The sequence below is a fragment of the Heteronotia binoei genome, chromosome 11 (genome assembly GCF_032191835.1).
Source record: "Heteronotia binoei isolate CCM8104 ecotype False Entrance Well chromosome 11, APGP_CSIRO_Hbin_v1, whole genome shotgun sequence".
Classification (NCBI taxonomy): Eukaryota; Metazoa; Chordata; class Lepidosauria; order Squamata; family Gekkonidae; genus Heteronotia; species Heteronotia binoei.
Window position 1 is genome coordinate 59,492,815 of NC_083233.1, and position 19,854 is coordinate 59,512,668.

Genomic DNA, 19,854 nt, shown 5'->3' on the forward strand with positions numbered 1-19,854 from the left:
AGTTCCTCTTTTCCTTTATTTTTTACTCAATCAAGAAGGGCACTCAGGTCTTTAACTTATGCTCCATCCTGTTTCGGAGCTATCTTGACTCACCCAGACAGTTGTGTCAGTCTAGATTGGGCTCACTTCAGCTTAATTAAAACTTCGGCTAATCCTGTTCCTAGAAAAGTGGGTTCCCATGTCCAGCAATGGGACTCTTCCCCACAGAAAGATCATCCCAGGTCAGTGACAAGTGGGCTCCTCTTTCATAGAATCCAGGCATAAATATGGCATTGGCTGCATCCTTGTTTCAGGCTCGATGGGTTGGTAGCATGGACACTATGGGAACACTGAGGTTTCTTTTCTATCCTAGCCTTGCATCTCCCAGCTCACTGAAGGAATTCATCTCTGCAAACCACAGCCTGGTGATTTTCAAGGCTGTTCTTTTATTTTTTTATTCTTTATTATTTGCTTCTTCCCCCCACCACCAATGCAAGTGCTATAATCTAACACCTACAGCAATTACACTGTCATCCTGTCAGCTTCTAACACCAAAAGCTGCCAAGACTGGGTCTTAAGATCTTGAACACAATCTCCATAATACCTTTTATTAGAACCAACCAAGTGACACATAACAGTGCGCAAGCTTTCGATTTCACTAGAACCCTTCATCAGACTGGTGTTGTTAAAAAAATGTTTTTTGGGGGGAAAATTGACCTGAAAATCTGCTTGTCTCCATTTTTAAATTTTTTATAACATCTGGCCAGAAGAATAGTTCTGATGAACTTTAAAGCCTGCACCATTCTTTGGATCATTTTGGCAGGCCCTAATAAAAGTATGACATGGATGCTGTTTCTTGTCTTTTAGTCTTTTATCTCCACCCCCCATACTTCCCCTCATTTTTCTTCTCGCTCTTCCCTCTCCTTTTAGTATGAGAGCTTAGTGTAAAATATCTCACCTCTGCCTGCCAACTGCATAGTGCAGGCGGAAGTTATACATATGGAAGTTTGCAAATCACCCGGGATACATTCTTTCACATAGCTACAGTTTACTTGCAAGTAAATTTTTATGGAAAGTATGACATTTCCTTTTTTCCCACCTTTTGATTGCAACACCCCTCCCCCTCCCCCATGAAACTTGGGCTGGGGATATTAATAAAATTCCCTGTACAATCTTTGCTGTGATGGTTTGGCAAAGTCCTATCACTGAAAGCATTAATTTCACATACAGTTCACATTCCCTTCAAGTATCAGCACAGCAACCTCTCAAGACAACTTTTATGTCTGTTTAGTTATTTACTAAAACTTACAGGCTGCTTTCCAGCCATTTTTAAGCAATGTACAGACGAAACACAAATCAGGGTCATTTTAAAAAAATTAGTTAAAGAGCATAAAATAGTGACTCCAGCCATTATAATAAGGCTAGCAATCAAATTAAAAGGTTCTTGTGAATAAGCTGCCCTGGAGCAGGTTTTGGAGAAGAATGGCATGTAAATCTGCTAAATAAATGAGAATGTTTTCAAACTGAAAGAGGATTTCTGTGGAATGGTACCTATAAGGCCCTCCATCTTTGCATGACAGAACCGCAAACCCTCATTTGCTGCATTGGGAACAAAGGTGTCATGATGATGATATTGGATTTATATCCCGCCCTCCACTCTGAATCTCAGAGTCTCAGAGCAGCTCACAATCTCCTTTATCTTCTTCCCCCACAGCAGACACCCTGTTAGGTGGGTGTGGTTGAGAGGGCTCTCACAGCAGCTGCCCTTTCAAGGACAACCTCTGCGAGAGCTATGACTGACCCAAGGCCATTCCAGCAGCTGCAAATGGAGGAGTGGGGAATCAAACCTGGTTCTCCCAGATAAGAGTCCGCACACTTAACCACTACACCAAACTGACTCTCATGTGGTACTGCTTCTTGTGGCAGCAGATTCCTCAAGTTGATTATTGTTGTTTCATGAAGAGCTTCCCCCCTCCCCTCACGTGTCCCGATGTTCACTCTTGCTACTCTGTGAAAGCCATCTTGATTTGATAGAACTGGCCCTATCTGAAACTGTGTTAAGCAGCATAAGTAAGGCATTTCTGTTCTGTTCTCCTTGTTTTGTGAAATGCAGGAGTGGTCAAGGTGTGGAGCCTGATGATCGGTCGGGAGCCCATCCATCATTACCAGCACAATCAGAAAATACAAGCCGTGGCCCTATCCCCCGAGGGGGCAACTGTAGCAACAGCATCCGCCTTCCAGGTCAAAGTGGAAAGTGCTAACGACAAGGGTTACTGGGAGACAGTTGCAGACTTTGAAATCCAGAAACTGGTGAGTTTCTCAGGTAGTAGGAATGCTAAGCTGGCCACCCCGAGCTTTGTGGAATCAGGATATGAATATTTTAAACTAATAAATTTCCCTGCTCCACCGTATTATCTGGGATTATACTTTGGTAATTTCTTGAATTAACAAATTTGTGTGTGTCCCTCTCTCCTATCCCCAGCCTGTTCTTCCATCAAGGATTTCAGATGCTCTTAAAGTTCAGTTTCTAACGTTTCACTTTTATGGGAGGATTTTGTGCATGCTCAGATTTTCTTAAGAGTTTTTTTTAAAAAACAAAATACTTTTTCATGTGTCCTTTGTAGTTCCCAAGATATGGATGAACATCTTGCCTTTGAGTGACCCTGCTTCACTGCCCCGCTGGTCAACATAAGACCCAGCCCCCAGTTTACTATCAGAGGGAATTTTTAAGAAAAAAATGCTGTGATAAGCAATTAGAGTAGAGGAAAATGCTTAACTCTAGGTGAAAACTTTCTGGGAACATGAAAAAAGAGCCAAGAAGGCTAGAACTGAAGTCAAAACTCAGTGAAATCTGAAATCCATCTGAAATATCTGAATATCTGAAAACCATCTGAACTCCTGCAGGTCAACTCACTTCACCTGGTCCCCAAAGTTACCCGCTGTCCTGTAGCAGTAGCTGCTGTGGATGAGGCTGTTTACCTTCTGAAGGCAGGAGAGCCCACAAAAATTCTGCATTCTGTCTATGGGCAGCCCATCACATGCCTGGATGTCTCAGCCAATGAAGTGGCATTTGGAGTTAAAGGCTTCAGCTGGCTGATCAACGAGACCAACAAGGTATTTAAGCATCGGGTTCCATAGAATATCTAAAGGGGAGACACATTGGCACATTGAGGGTCATCGTTTCATGACAGATTGCGTACAAGTATTGAGTACCATTGTGTACTAAGGAAGCACCTAGGATGAGATTGTTTCAGGTAGAAGCAGAGGTGTTACCACCTGCTCTCCACCCCCCAATGAATTAATTTTTTGATGGCAGGTAGATTTGTCGTTGGATATCATGGGTTTAAATACTTGTGCAATCCTATGGTTTTTTGTTAGGCAGGCAAGCCACTTTGAGCCCACACTGAGCAACAATATAAATTAAAAAAAGTTTTGCAGGTCATCCTCCTAACGACCCTGCCAAGGCAGTTTAATCAAATTCTCCTCCCATAAAGAACAAATGTCACCTGTCTCTCTGATGTCTTTTTTGAAGTGTTGGAAATCCCTCAGCCTGTTAGCACCCACAAGATTACGTTCATAAGTCTTACATTTTAATTTAGCAATGTTTGCACATGGACCTGAGCATTCACGTTGGGCACTCCTGCAGGGTTCATTTGTTGTTTGCTCCAGGAGAATGGCTGCAGAAGCATGAGAGCTCAGGGTTAGATCAGGGAAGAACCCCCCCCCCCCTTGCCAAAGCACCCAAATGCAAGTGTGAGATCAGTAAGATACAGAAGGGAGGGAGGCTGAGCCACTATGAGAAAAAAGACAAGCAGTTCTGCACTGGAGACTGCGGCCGGACAGATCACACCGTTGACCAGTTGTCTTGGTTGTGTGAGAGGCCAGCTGATGAATAAGCAGCTACTTGTGAGCAAGGCAGCAGATCAGGAAGGTTGGGGTGGCAATACAGTGGCATATCTGTAAAGTGTCATCATGTGCAGCCAATTTATGGGCTCTTCATAGGGTTTTTTTTTTTAAGTTTTATTAAATTTCTAGAGAAAAGGGAAGGGGAAAGGGAATAAAAAGTAGATAAAAAATAGAAATACATAAAGTAATATTGCATTCTGGATATCAATATGCCAATAACATAATATCCAAGATTCAACAGTTCAAAATACATTCCACGTAACACGTATTATATGAATACTCAGGCCTCAGATTCAGTGGGAGCCCACAGGAGCACAGCTTCTGAACCTTTCTGAGAGTTCCACCACCTCCTTCTGAATAGTCCCACCTTTCTGAGAGTTCCATCTCCTCCTTATCCATTGAATAGTAGGTGCAGCTGCATACCAATCCCTGGATGAGCTCCACCACCTATTTTTCTACAAAACCCCTGTGAATACTGTAAGTTCAAGCTTATACATAATTGGGTCTTTTTACCTTTATATACGATAGCAAATGATAGCATTTATCATCCGATACCAGTGTTTCAAAAGTCAACCAGGAGCATCAACCCTCTTCATAGGGTTTTGAAGACAAGAGACAAACAGAGGTGGTTTGCCATTGCCTGCCTTTGCATAATCACCCTGGACTTCTTTGGTGGTCCCCTGTCCAAGTACTAAGCAGGTCTGACTCTGCTTAACTTCCATGTTCTGACGAGATCAGGCTCACCCGGGCCATCCAGGTCAGGGACAGTCACGTATAGGCACCTGAGCATGTTTAACAGTTTTAGCATGTCCATGGTTCTCCCTTCTTCTTGACAACCACCTAGTGCGGTTAGCCTGGAAATATGTGACTGGTCCAGGGTTACCAGTGAGCTGGGGTTGTGCCTGGGTCTGTGCAGGTGGTTCATGGCTTTCCCTGGTTGGTGAGAGAGAGAGGAGTGACAGTAACCCCCCGTCTCTCTGGCTGAGAGCACTGGGTTCCATGGTGTGTTTGTGCCCTTTCCCTACACCAAAATGCGGTTATATGATGTAGCACTGAAGCAAGCTGAGTTGCTCCTCCGAGATTGTTAATTGATGACAGCATCTCCTTGCCTCGCTGAGGCACAGCAGAGGGAGTCAGGCCTCTTTTTTTGTACATCAGTAGGCCTCTAGAGGGAACTCTTTGCCTTTCTGTAGCAGACTTTAAATATTCTACTTGTTGCATCTTCTTTCTGAGATGCTTTTTTTAAAACACAAGCGTCCTCAGAACTGCCCGCATGCCATATGTGGCATTTTTATTTAGAAGCATTATTGAGTGCCTGGAGGAATTTAGAAGCTGGTCATAACAACAGCAGAGCATGGCTGCCCAAAGGAGGATCCCCAGCTTCCTTCTTCCTGCATTGTCCAGGGCAGCTTCATACACTATCGGTGACAAAAACATCTGTGCATGCACACGGGTGTATTTGAATCTGCAACCTTCTCAGGAAGCTGCTGTCTGCAGTCTTGGGAGAAGTAACATGTAGCCATAGCAGTACATGTGCAGTGGAGCAAATAATGACTCCCTTGGGGCATTTAGGAAAATGGGAGAGTCCTAAGCTCTCACTCCCCACTTGCCACTGTCCTGGAAGAGAACTGGTTCTCCATGTGTCTGGGAAGCACGGAACTACCAGAGGACATGTGTGACCCAACTCAGGAATGTATTTGGGGAAACAAGATCCTCCAAACCGCATTCCAAGGGATGCTGCTGGGATCAAGGTAAAAGCAAGGCAGTGAAGTGACCTGCTCCAAACCGTGGACTTTTAAGGCTCAAGTCTCTTTTTGCCTCTGAGCTCTCCCAACTGCAGATCGCTCCAGACAATAATTTCTGCTACTGTGCAATGTTTAGGTCCACTTTTTGTACTAATTCCCTCTACATTTGTGCAGGGGAAGCAGTATTTCCAATATTGTCCACTGTGAAAACAGTCTTTTTAAAAATATGTATTAGTTTGTATTTGTTTTATTTATTTATTTTATTTACTTTTAATTTGTCTCCCGCCCACTCCGTAAGCGGGCTTTTCTCCCCCACTGGGACCTCAAAACAGCTTCCATTGTTTTCCTCTCCTGCATTTTATCCTCCCAGCAGATCTGTGAGGTAGGTTAGCTGAAGGCATGTGACAAGTGACCTAAAGTCACCCACCAAGTTTCCATGGCCTGAGATGGGATTCAAACCCAGATCTTCTTCGTGGTCTCTGTGCAGGCCACACACTGGGTACCATGCATGTGTGGTGCTTCTGTTCAGGAAATTTCCAAAGCTCCAATTTACAACAGACTGCACAGATGACTACTTGAAGATCATCAGTTATGGGTAAGCAACCTGTCTGTCTCCCTCATCACAGTCTGTCACTCCAACCACTACACTATACTGAGGTTTGTCAATATCACGGATTCATGAGATATTGCTAGCCACTTAAATGGATTTAAAATAGAATTGCTGGTTTTGGATGGCCATTATTCCAGTAGAACAATTATTAGGCATTTTCAAAATAAGACATTTGTGACTGACTCAAATATATTGTTGTACCTGATTGTTCTCCCTGGGGGTGGGGTGGGGCGGGGATTCCTATATAAAGTGATCCTGGACAGAACTGCATAGACTGTAGCATCCATGTAGTCTTTCCCCATCAGGCTCATGTTCTGCATAATAAATGATGTTGTTTAATTTTTAAAAAGCATTGTATAAACGTGTGTGCTCAAAGCACTTTGCATGCATTATGTCGGTAATACTTACTTCCAACCTGTAAAATGAGACTGGTGTTTCTGTTTATTACTGGGTCAGCACAGCTGGGCATCTCCTGAGGCCGCTTGCCTAGCAGGGGGCTCACTAGCAACTTTTGACCTATTCCCTCTCCAGGACTGGGAGACGACCCTAAAAACCAAGTCACGGGACTAGTGCCTGGAGATCTCCCACTTTTACTGTCATGTTCTCAGGGTGAAGGCAGGCAGGAGTCCAAAGCCAGTCCAAGGTCGATGTCCAGGAAGTTAAGCAGGGGCCAAGTCACCAAAGCAAAATTGCAAACCAGAATCAGAAGTCTGTCCAAAAGCCAAAAGGTCAGGGTGCCAAGGAATTCAAGCAGATCAGGATCTGGAATTAGGAAGGAGCGTGGATGCAAGCCAGAGAATAGACTTGTTGCTTCCACAAGGTTACCAGGTCCTGGGTGGGAGTTATATAGGAGCTTCAATCAGCCTGCTCCCTGGGTGGCAGCGACTCTGCTAGAACTCAGGGCTGAGAGATCTGAAGCATCGGCATGTTAATGCGCCTGTGCTTAGTGAGGGTGGTCTTTAGTGACGCAAAGAATTGAAGGCTTGCACACAGCAGTGTTAAAACCACTATATACAATTTATTTACACCTCCACTCTCCAATCCGACAGAATGCTCCGCTGCACCTCCACCATACATATCCCACACACAGTAAAGTGTCTTTGTACATTTATACATACTATCCACCCAGGTAACCAATCAGCTTGCTGCTGAGTCATGCTGACATTGCCCAGGTTGATGCAATCTGGCAACCAGCCACCTTCTGTCGCTTAGATGATCTACCTGGCAGTTCTGTTACTTTCACTTTCCCAGCATGTGCATAGAAACTGCTAGGCTTTGCATATACTGACACGGCATGCCTCATGTCTTCCCTCTGAAAGTTCTTTCCGGAGCCTGCTTTGAACTCTTGAGATGGGAGGGGGAGAGCTTGGAGGAGATTGATCTTCCAGGTCTGTTAACCCTTCCAGCTCCCCCTCATCAGGGCTCATGACATTTACAACTGATCTCCAGCTGGCAGAGACCAGCTCCCCTGGAGAAAATGGCTGCTTTTTTTCATTGTTATAAATTTTATTGAAATAATATACATGCATAACAATAACAACAATATCCTGAATAGGATTCAAGAAAATGTACATACGATAAAAACTGGAAAAGAGAAAGGAATGCAGAATGATATACAAATTGGTCTGTTAAAATGAATTATTAAAAAAAGAAAATATTAGAATATATATTAATAAATGGCATTGATGGCATCTAATATAGAATTGTATTCTTCTTTTGCTGCTAAGTATTCCAGAAATGGGAACCAGACAGTCACAAATTTAGTATCAAATAAATCAGTATCTTGGTGAGTAAGAGAGTCAATTATCTTTTCTATCTCCTCCACTGTCATTAGCCAATCTAATGAAATCTAATTGTTAATGGTTTTGAGTTTTTCCAATTATGGCCTATCAACAGTCAGACTGCCGCACACAAATATTCCAGTAATTCAATGTTGGAGAAAAATGGCTGCTTTGAAGGGTGGACTTTATGGCATTGTACCATGCTAAGGCCCTTCCCCAAGCCCCGCCCTTTCCTGGATCCATCCCCAAAGTCTCCAGTTATTTTACAACACAGACCTGGCAACCCTATAGGGGATCTCTGGGGGGGATCTTGGAAGTTGCTGCTAGTATCAGAGCCCCAAGGAAGAGAATGGAGCATGAATCTTTCACATTCCTTTAAGCCCTGCAAGCATCGGAGGGAGGGGCTTAAAAGAGTGCAGAGGCAAAGTTCCTCTTCCCTCTTCTCCTGAATGGAATGTGTGTGGGGGTGCATGTTTATGAGGGAGCAGCCTATTTGATGGGGAGGGTAGTGACAGACATCTTCCTTGTCACCTCCCCAAACCAGGAGCTGACCCTGTACAGAGAGGTGGGGATATTGAGGCTGGATGTGGGGGTGCGGAGAGAAAGATATAGTGAGTTTAGCCAAGACCATCCAGTGTGTTATGATAACTGAGCTGAGATTTGAACTTCAACTTCTTGCACATAATTTATACTGGGGTGTCAGACTTATGGCCCATGTGACACAACCGGTCTGCCCAGGGCTTTAATCAGGCCTGCGGCTCTTTTCTCTCCCCTCCTGTCCTTGCATTTTGAAGCTCTGAGGCTGTCTAAGTTCCTAGCTCCTTCTGCCTTGTATTAGCTTGCTTCAGCAGGAAGCTATTCCGGGGTTGCAAAGCTGCAAAGAAAAAATTGAATGGATTTTCCATTAAAATCTCTGAGCCCAGATAGACTACGGGCTCAGAGATATTAAAGGAAAATCCATTCCACGTTTTCCTTGCAACTTTGTCTGTGCTGCAATGTATTTCAATGGAGGGGAGCTCAAATAATTTCACTTCCCAGTATTTGCATGGCCATTTGAAACTGTTGCTTGCTGGAGTTGTCGCCTTGTAAATAAAGAGTTGATACTTTGAGCCAGCTTATCTCTGCTGAATGGACCTGAGAATTGGTGCCTAGTGAGTACTCTGACCTGGGAATCCAAAGCCGAAGGGGGATATTCACTAGAGAGCCATTGCCAATCTGAGTAGACCCAGGGGGAGTGGGGAGAAGCTTGCGATGCCCGGCCATTTCATGCTTTCCTAGGCTCAGAACATTTTATATTTTTTAGTTTATATTTTTAGTTTCTGCTGTGATCCTTGTGTTTTTTCTTGTTTTATTTTAAAAATTGCAAATCCCACTATTCCCCTGCCTTTACATTTAAAAAAATATTATAAGAGATTTAAGCATGCTTGTATTTTAAGTAAACAAGTAATATATTTAATTGTGTTTGTCTCTATCCTTTATAAAGTTTATAATCTCCAATACCTGGTATTACGTTTTATGACATGCATGGCCCGGCCCCATTTATGTCATGCCCAGTCCTCATTACAAATGAGTTCGACACCCCTGGTTATACCACTCAGGCGTATCCGCTCTAGGGAAGCATGGAATGTTCGTCTCTGGGCTTGGCTTCACACAGAAAGGCATTAAGTGAATGGAGCTTGGTAGGTAGAGAGAAGAAGAAAAATTGCAGATTTATACCCCGCTGTTCTCTCTGAATCAGAGACTCAGAGCGGCTTACAATCTCCTATATCTTCTCCCCCCACAACAGGCACCCTGTGAGGTGGGTGGGGCTGAGAGGGCTCTCACAGCAGCTGCCCTTTCAAGGACAACCCCTGCCAGAGCTATGGCTAGCCCAAGGCCATTCCAGCAGGTGCAAGTGAAGGAGTGGGGTATCAAATCCGGTTCTCCCAGATAAGAGTCCACACAAGAGGTGTACTAGATCTGAAATCTCAGCCATTGGAGAGGAGGTGGCTAGATCAAATTAACATTGAGGGTGGGGAGAAGTGCTGCCCATCCCTGCGAAATCAAAGATGTGCAAAGCAATAACATTTGCAAAGGAAATGATGCCAAAGGAGAGCAGTTCTCCGCAGGTGTTCCATTTGCCTGGTTTCTGCAGGCTGCAAAATCCAGCAGCTGCTTTTTATTTAATCTATTTATTTATTTTGCCACAAGATTTCGCATTACCCACAAATGTCATTTAAGATTATAGAGTACCTGGGTCTCTGATAGCAGAGGCTTACTTCAGAGGGCAGTGATAAGCACTGCAAAGCTCTTGGAAATGGAAAAGCTCCAGTAATCACCAGCAGCCTAATGATATGCCATCAACACTGTAAATGCCTCTCACTTGATCACTCTTGGTATTTCCATTGGTACGCTTAACCATGTTATACCCTTAGTGGCCTAGGGCCTCTCGGGAGGTAGAAGAGTGAGCTACTCTTAATTTTTTCTGTTCTCCATGCCTTGCCATGGAAGCCCTCTTCTCCTACAGGCCATAGATCAGAAGACCAAAGGGCCTTGTTTGAGCCCCTAACAAAACTGGAAGGGGATGATCTGCGCGTAGTTCCCATTCTGTGATGCGGACTAATCACCTAATGTAGTTGTGAAGTCTTTGGTGTACATTGGCAGATGGTCTCGAGCAGCGCATCAGTTTGTATTCTAATCAGATGGAAGACAGGGCCGAAGGAGTCCAGACGGCTGGGATGTGTTTGACAAGGACGCGGGCTTGCTTGGCATCGCCAGACCGGCTGACATCACGCCGGAAACTAATTACTAATGTCTATTACGATAATTATTCCCCAGACATGAAGGGACTTTGCATTGGTTGATTACTCTAGTCTTTTGGTAGATGAGCTTTTTGATATCAGGAACGTATCGGTGCGTTGGCTGTGTTTTTTGGGGGATGGATGCTTCCGCTCACTCAGCAAGTCATGTTGGGTTTTGTGTTTTCCGGAGCCAAGAGTTTACAGACTGTTGGCGAAAATGCCATATAAGCCGGAGCACATTTAGACCAACTCCGTACTTTGCTTCTTTGGTGTGATACAATCACACAGCCATTTCACGCTAAGGCTGTTTACCGAAGAATTTTTAGTTGCCTAATCCGCCTTTTAACTAATTAGTGAGTTAATTAAATGTGTTTGCATAGTACTAGATCAACCATAGATGCCTTTGAGAGGGCTTAACACTTAACTAAAGATGACTATGTGTTATCAAAAAGTGCATTCTGGTATTTTCTTTTCCAAGCCCTGTTACAGTGATGCTACTGTCACAGAATGTGTTTGGCACGTGCACCAAACCCTCAGCTCTACACTGTGGCAGAGCTCATCTGGCTCAGTAAGGGCCGATGACACCCAGATATGACATCATCAATAAGTGCCTCCATACCACAGATTGACCCAAAAATGCATAAAGAGGTCATGCGATTATCCCAGGGGCTGTGTGTGTTTGGCACAGGACTCATTTCTTACCTCAACCCCTTTTCTACTGTGCCAGCCTAGTTGGAACAGAGATGAGGTCCCTTAGAACAGGGGTCCCCAACCCCCGGGCTGGGGACCAGTACTGGGCCGTGGCCTGTTTGAGATGGGCCATGCAGCCTCACAGGCCCCGCCCTGCCCCCCCCCTCCCCGTTTTCACCATTTTAAGGCCGGGGAAGGGAAGGCCCCTTCCCCAGCCTTAAAATGGTGAAAATGGGGAGAGGAGGAAGAGGCGAGGCTGCACTGACAGCGGTGGCGAAGGAAGAAATTGGAGGGGGGGAGGTGGCGAGGAGGGGCCAGTGGTAGCGGTGGCGAAGTCAAAAGAAGGAAAACAAAGGGGGGGAGGCAGGGAGGGGGTGCCAATGGTGGCGAAGGAGGAAAAAGGAGGGGGAAAGCGAAAAGGGGGCACCGACAGTGGTGGCGGCGAAGGAGGAAAACAGAGGGGGGGAGGCGGCGAAGCTGTGCGAGTGGCGACAGCAAAGTCAGAAGGAGGAAAACGGAGGTGGGGAGGCTGCACGGACAGCAGCCGGGGAGGAAAATTGGGGGGGGGAGGCTGTTTGGGGGGGTGAAGGAGGGAGGAGGAAATGCCGCAGGGGGGAGGCCGAATTGGGTGCCCCCATCCTGCCGGCCCTGGGGCTGGTTCCCAGGGCCAAAAAGGTTGGGGACCACTGCCTTAGAACACTCCCTTTACAGATAACGTTTGGCCCATTTAGTCTTATGAATCCTTCCAAGGTGAATTTGGAGTTCTTTGTCAAGCTCTTTTTCATCTAACGTTTTCATCCAGCAACACTGAATGTTGAGGGGCATTCTAGGACCTCTAGCATTCAATAATTGTGGCCAGAGCAACAGTGTAAACACTCTGGTTTTAATCACCTTCTGTAGAGACCCCTATATGTACTTGGTACTTTCCAGGCTGACAAAAAAAGCCCAGGCCCCTGTCCCCAGGGAGCTCACAATGTAAAATTCTGAGCTAACTCTACAAAGGAAAGGCAGGAAGATGAATGGGAAGGTCATGCAGAAGAATATCCACCCATTCAGTTGGCTTCTCTTGATGATTGAGGAGTGAACTCTAAACCTTTAGGTTTCAAAGAGAGACTTGAAGCACAAGGAACCAGTAGATGGAACTGGCTGGCTGCTGCAGTTGGAATTGTCTGTGTTAATTTTCTCCAGTCACCCTTTAATAATAATCAACCTCTATAGTTTTCTGTCAGCAGATGAAATCAGGGGTGTCGAACTCAATTGTTTTGAGGGATGGATCTGACATAAATGAGACCTTGTGGCCGATCGCAGCAGTCTTTGGAGCTCGTACGGGGAAAGGCGGTCCCGCAAATGGCACTTTAAACCGCCCCCCCCCAAAAAATGTTCACCATTATACTTAGCCATTTTTGCACTGTTGTATCTGTGGTTACATTCTGTCAGTCCCTCACTCTTTCCACCTTTCTCAGAATATTGCTGAAAAATTTTCTTTTCTTTCCACTCCATGGTAGTTAAAAAAGGTAAAGGTAGTCCCCTGTGCAAGCACCAGTCGTGTTCGACTCTGGGGTGACGTTGCTTTCACAACGTTTTCACAGCAGACTTTTTTACGTGGTGGTTTGCCATTGCCTTCCCCAGTCACCTACACTTTCCCGCCAGCAAGCTGAGTACTCACTTTACCGACCTTGGAAGGATAGAAGGCTGAGTCAACCTGGAGCCAGCTACCTGAACCAGCTTCCGCTGGGATTGAACTCAGGTCATGAACTCAGGGCTCCGACTGCAGTACTGCAGCTTTACCACTCTGCGCCACGGGGCTCTTGCCATAGTAGTTAGGAGCTTCCAAGACAAGGCCTGGGTAATGTTGGATCTGTATTCACCTACCTTTATGATGAACAAAGGTGCCTTGGCAATGACTTCACAGAATCTTGTGAACCTGAATTTCATTTTGAAAAGTGGAGAAAATTTATAACCCTTATTATCCACAAGAAAAGTTTTAACACATGAGTGGCTGGAAGCTGATGACCTGGACACCAGATATTCAGGTAATGTTTCCAGGAGCCATCATTCACCCTGGCCCTTCTGTAGCCACATTCATTAGCTACTGCCGTTCTGAGAGTCTTAATCCTTCTAATCCATATGTGGGAGGGTGGTATTCCTAATCCAGTCAGGAAACCAGAAAGCTTCAAATTCTGCCAGTTGAATAAATTATATTAGGAAAGTTTGTGTAAAACTCAGTTCACTCAATGCACAATTCGATCTGGAAATTCGTGTGCATGTGAGAGAGTCGGTTACTTCCTGGATGATAAAAATTGGTGTGTGTGTGAGAGAGAGAGACCGATTTCCCACTCACCTTACGCTGCTCTCTGTTTCCTCTTCTCAGCGGGGCTTCCTTCCAATTTCACACTATCTGCCCCAGGGCTGCAGCTAATGTCAGCTTTTTCACGCAGCAAACAGAAACCTCTAAAAACCAGTTTCTGTTTGCCATGCGAAAAAGCCGATGCTAGCTGCAGCCCTGGGGCAGATAGTGTGAAATTGGAAGGAAGCCCCGCTGAGAAGAGGAACCTGAAAGTGGTGTAAGGTGAGTGGGATATCCGTCAGAGTCAGTCAGTTACTCCCTGGGTGATGGAAATTGGTGTGTGTGAAAGAAAGTCAGTTACTTTCCCGACAAAATTTGGGATTTCCAATGCTGGTGGCTCATAATCTGGTAGGAAATAAAAGCCAACCTGTTTTGCGTAAGTTGCTCACAGAATCCGGCATAGCTCACTGCTGCCCTAATCCTTTTCCCTACTGGCAAAGGGGTTCACCGTTGATCAGGGTCATAAGGCCTGGGACAGAATTCTGTGCTGTGAATGTAGACGTCTGATGAGGGCCACAGGCTGCCTTCAAATACATCTAGATATGAAGTAGGGCTGACCTGAATTTTCATGAACAAACATTATTGATGCAAAAAAAGGAGTTTGGGAGACGCAAAGTATTCTCCAAAAGACCTTCTAAAAATCAGCTTCTTTTTAAAGGGATTTGCTCCAGTTCACAGCCCCTCTAAGCCATCGTTCAGGAACCTCTTTTTCTTTTGGGGCTATGCAATTGAGCCAATCAGGAGGCATGTAGCTGGCATGAGGTCAGTGCATCATGTGATGCAGTGCATCACAGCGCAGTCTAGGTTTGGTACCTAATGGTATCACAAAGCCAAGTTGGAGAGATGGCAATGCTTCCCGCCTTCAAAGCAGCACGACTTTGTTTGCCTTGTTTCCAAGGATCTTTGAATTATTGCCAAAAACGGGAGACAAGTTTTGCAGGGTGCAGATATGGTTCTGACCTAGTTTATTTATATCCTCTGTAGCACAGAGTTTGTGGAAGTTTGGTCTTTGTTCTTCCATTGCATTAACCTGGATTTGCATTTGTTAGGGTCAAACTAGGTGACAAGCTGGAAGATCTGAGAGCAAACTGCCTAATGGGAAGACCCGATCTGTATCTTTCTTCCTGCAGTTTTTTCCCCCCCTGACTATCTTATTCATTGAAGTCAACTGATTTGAGAAAAAGATTATCTGCCCAGATGGGACATCATTATTTCTCTTCTCATAACTACGATGGTAAATTATTTTGATCAGTTTGTATTCAATACGTATGTTGCAAAGCATGGACCGCTTATTTGATCTCCAGTTAATGGAAAGTTTTAAAACAAATTTAAGATTACTTCTTGAAACAAGTACTAGACGCTTATCTTATGAAACTTACATGACTCATGAAATCTACGTAACCTTGAAATGTGTATTTAAGTGGAGTTTTGGATATTGTCACATACTACTTACACCATCGTTTCTTTGGATTTCTGTGTTTGTCACATGAAAATTCTACATTTATGTGTGGTTATTTTAGTTTATGTTTTGTAAAGGTCTTAACTAGAGATCAGCATTGCAGACTGACAGCTGAGTCCTTGCACACGCGGTGAATGCCCAAAAGCAAGGTCCTCTGCTCATTCTGCCCTCTTCCGCCTTTTCCCACCTTGTCCTGGCGGAAGAACAACCACCGTGTTTAATAGATGGGCAAAGGCTCCTTTTCCCATTTGTCTTTGTCCGCAGGTTAAACGAGTCGGGTGACCTCCTTTCTGCCTCCAGCAGACATCTGCCCACATCCCAACCTTGCCGGGTTTGGCAGTTCTCCTGGACTGGCAGGCTGCTCTCAGGAAAGGTCCATGGCAGAAACAGCAGGGGTTGCAGGTGCTTTGGCAGAGTTTGCTGCTGCAGCCCGGGCACTGTCTGCCCTCATGATGTCTGGCTCGACTCAGAGATGACAGCTTTCAGCTGATTGCTTTGACTCTCTTCAAACGAAAAAAGAAATTGAAAGGAGACAAATCTTTTTAAAAGAACCTCCCCTGTAATTTATATGGCAAAGTTAGGTACTTGGAAGGATTATGGGTTTTTTCGCACTCCCGGTGGCTGCAAAGTTAGAAGCGCGCATCGCTTTGGCTCTTTTCCCCCAGCCAGCGTCTTTGAGCATTGCACAGGTACGCTCAGCACCTGAGAGAGATCTCATGCGTTTGCACCGGCGCAAATGGAAAGTAATCTCCGGGATGGCATGAAAGTCAATTTTCTGCATGTTCCTAGAAGAGGTAGCATTCCCCATGCTGCATGCTGGCTTCTCCCTGGCAGCAGGTTGCAAGAGTCTCAGTCTGGCTGGCTGATTGTCAAGAAATTACATCATATTGGAGTAAACTGCTTTTAAATCAAACATCCATTATTCATGCATATTAACTGCTTTATGTTCTCCCCCCTCCCCCTCTTTTTATTCCACACCTCCCTCCCTTCCCACCCCTGCCTCCCCCACTCTGGCTCTTCTGTTGTAGATTTACTCTTTTCTCAGCCCCCACTTCCAATCCCCATTCTCTCCCCCCACCTCCATAGATCTTCCAAATCTTAGCTCATCTGTAAATTTATTATCGAACGCATACACTTGCTTCTCTCTCTTTCTCCCTCTCTCTCCCCCTGCTGGTGTTCATGTGCTGACTGTGCATTTGTTCCTAGCCAGGCGTCCCAGGATGATGCTGGTGCCAGGCATCAGCTCTGCAGCAGCCACACTAAACCATTGCTTTCTGTTGCTGTCATAAAGCTCCGAACTTTGCCACTGTGAATAATGAGAGAGGCATGCCTGCTGCCCGTTGTAGCTTGTTTGTTTATTTGTATTTGTGCCCTGCTATTCAACATGAGTGTTCTCTCAGAGCAGTTTCTGTCTAAGTAAAACAATAAAAGGGTGACCAAAATGGGTCCCTTCCTTCCTTGGGATGGCTCCATCGATGGCCACCAGAAGCTGGAGGGGAGGTTGTCAGCTGGGGCACAATAGGGTGCAGCATAGCCTGCTTTCCATCATCCTAGAACAAGGGAGTCAAACATGTGGCCCGAGGGCCGTATCAGACCCTCTGAAGTGTCCTATCAGGCCCTTATCAGGCTATCATCTGCTTTCTTCTCTTGCTTCCTTCTGCTCCGTAGCTTGCTTTGCCAGGCTTGCTCAATCACACAGGAGCTATGGAGCAAAGCCTCTATTTTCTCCGTTGGCTGAGACTCCTCCCTTGGGGAGGAAGGCAGGGGAGAAGGAGAGCTTGTTTTGCCAGGCTCTCTCAATCACACAGCAGAGCTACTGAGCCAAGCCTCTTTTCCTTCTGTTGGCTGAAGCTCCTCAGAGCAAGAGTTGTCACTTAGACTATTAAATAAACAAAATATTGCAAGAGTGCTAATGTTTTAGTCATGTTTTTATTGTAAGGTTTTTTTAAAAAAGTGTTGTGTTTGTCTGTGTCCTTTATAAAGTTTATATCTCCACTACCTAGTATTACGTTTTATGACACGCATGGCCCGGCCCGACAAGGTCTCAATTATGTCAGATCCAGCCCTCCTAACAAATGAGTTGGATACCCCTGTCCTAGAAGGCAATGGACCACCCTTAAACTTCTGAGTTTTCAACACTGGGGATGGGAAGAAGGAAATCAACAATTGCTTTGGTCAGGTTTGGGTTTCACATGATACACTAGCGCAGACTGCTGCCACTGCAGTGACCTGCCGATGGGTGGGAGATAGTGTGCAACCCCTGTTTGAAACCTCTTCGCATGACCACTGATCTGTTTCCTGGTTTTAAGACCAAACGTCTGGGTCCTTCTTACAGATCAAGAAGCACCTCAGAGATAAAAACCTACCTTACGCTGATGGCCAGCAGCTCTTCTAGTTTGATATTGTCTACTATGGCTGGTAGCCACTCTCCAGGGTTTCCAGCAGAGATGGGTCCTTCCTAGAACCGGTTACTGAGACCTTTCATCTTGAGCTACCTGGGGTTGAACCCAGGTCTTTGTGCATGCAAAGCATGTGAGCTTTGGCACTTCTCATAATTCTCTCGTATGTACTGTGGACACAATGTTCTGTGTTTTGCCCTTTTAAAAAAACATCCTTGCAGTGATGGAGCCCTCTCTTTGGAACTCCCTGCTGATAGATCTGATCTGTTCTTTCTTTTTGTGGTTTTTGCTGCCAGCTGGAAATGTAACTCTTTTTTCAACCTTTTGTTAACTTATTTAAGTTTCCTGGATTGGCTTTAGCTGCTTGGCTGGTATCAAGAATAGTTGACTTTCATTTTTGCTTTTATGGCTTGGGTAGTTACATTGCCTGTCCCCAGTATCTGGTTCTTGGGGTGCGGTGGGAGGTATTCTGGCATGAAGCATGTAGGTTCCATTTGGTTATGGACGCAGAGATTCAAATGAAGCTTCATTATACTGAATCAGACCATTGGTTCATCAATGTCAGTACTGCCTACTCAGTCTGGCAGCAGTTCTTCAGGGTCTCGGTTAGCAATCTTTCACATCACCTGCTGCCTGGTCCTTGTATCTGGAGATGCCGGGGACTGAACCGGGGACCTTCTGCATGCAAAGCACATGATCCTCCACTGAGCCACAGCCCCTCCCCCTATCAGAATGGTAAAAGTAATTCATGCAGTTATAGTAAAAGAGTCCAACACCAACCAGTTTGGTGTAATGGTTAAGTGTGCAGACTTTTATCTGGGAGAACCGGGTTTGATTCCCCACTCCTCCACCTGCAGCTGCTGGAATGGCCTTGGGCTAGCCATAGCTCCCGTAGGAGTTGTCCTTGAACAGGCAGCTGCTGTGAGAGCCCTCTCAGCCCCACCCACCTCACAGGGTGTCTATTTTGGGGGGAGAAGATATAGGAGACTGTAAGCCGCTCTGAGTCTCTGATTCAGAGAGAAGGGTGGGGTATAAATCTACAGTGTTCTTAAGACTAACAAACTTTATTGCAGTGTAAGCTTTGGAGAAATACAGCTCTCTTTGTCAGATGTATCTCTCGAAAGCTTATGCTACAATAAGATTTGTTAATCATAAAGGTGCTACTGGTCTCTTTACTGTTTTGCAGCAATAGACTAACGCGGTTAACTCCATCCGAACATGTTTCTTGAATTTGTTGAAATCATTTTTTTAACAAAATAAAGAAAAATCTCTCTTGAGTGAAATCTGAAAACTTGGAGAACTGCTCCTGGTAAGAATAGATAATAGTCAGTGAAATGGACCAAAGCCATCTTCATATGTTAGGGGACAGGGCCATGGTTCAGCAGGGGAGCATGTGCAGAACAGAACAGCCAGGTTTAACCCCCAGCATCTCCGCTGAAAGGATCTCAGATCAGCTTCTGCCTACGTTGCTGCCAGTTAGAGTAGACATTACTGGCTTAGCCAAAGCCATGGTCTGCCCTAGTTTAGGGCAGTTTCACATTTTAGGGAAGGGTCGTAGCTCAGTGGCAAACCACAGACTCCAGTTAAAAGAGTTTTGGGTAGCAGTTTGGGGGGGGGGGGGGGAAGCCTTAGAAATCTATTACTGGTCAAAGTGCTGGGCTAGATGAGCCCACAGTCCAGCTCCATACAAGGTGACTTCTTAGAAGGAAGTATGAGCGTAGTTATCCTGCATGTGTCTCAGAAAATAACTGAGCGCTTGAGTCAAACACTTTGCCATCTTGGGAAGCACTTGCATTTGGGTCCGGGACCCCACAAGGTTTCCAAACAGCCTTCTTAACAACCGTACGCCTAGGCCAGAGTAGCTGCAGGAGCGGGCTGGAAGGGACTGCTGTGTGCTCATCGGTGGGTTCCAACATGTTGACAAGATTGCTGTCCCCCACCCCACCTCCCCAAAATTGCAGTCTGCCCTGTCTCTCCTGCCTGTTCTTTCATCAACTATCCCGCCACACACCCATCCGTCTGTCAAAGGCCACCGGCCACAAGTTGCCCAACCTGCACCATGAAGAGGTGGAATTAGACTAATGGGTTGTCTGAACAAAAGGGAGAGTGGGGCCATGAATAATTGAGCAGTCTCTTCTGTAGCAACCAGCGAAAATGA

At 45.4% G+C, this 19,854-nt stretch overlaps 1 protein-coding gene across 1 annotated transcript in view; it reads left to right on the forward strand.

Moving 5' to 3' along the window:
• The window catches only part of FBXW8 (F-box and WD repeat domain containing 8), a 115,227-nt gene that overhangs the window by 64,794 nt on the left and 30,579 nt on the right, over positions 1-19,854 (forward strand). Inside the window, exons 6-7 of the mRNA XM_060249982.1 lie at positions 2,093-2,289; positions 2,884-3,093. Of these exons, the coding sequence (XP_060105965.1) occupies positions 2,093-2,289; positions 2,884-3,093 (407 nt within the window). The remainder of the gene's footprint in view (positions 1-2,092; positions 2,290-2,883; positions 3,094-19,854) is intronic.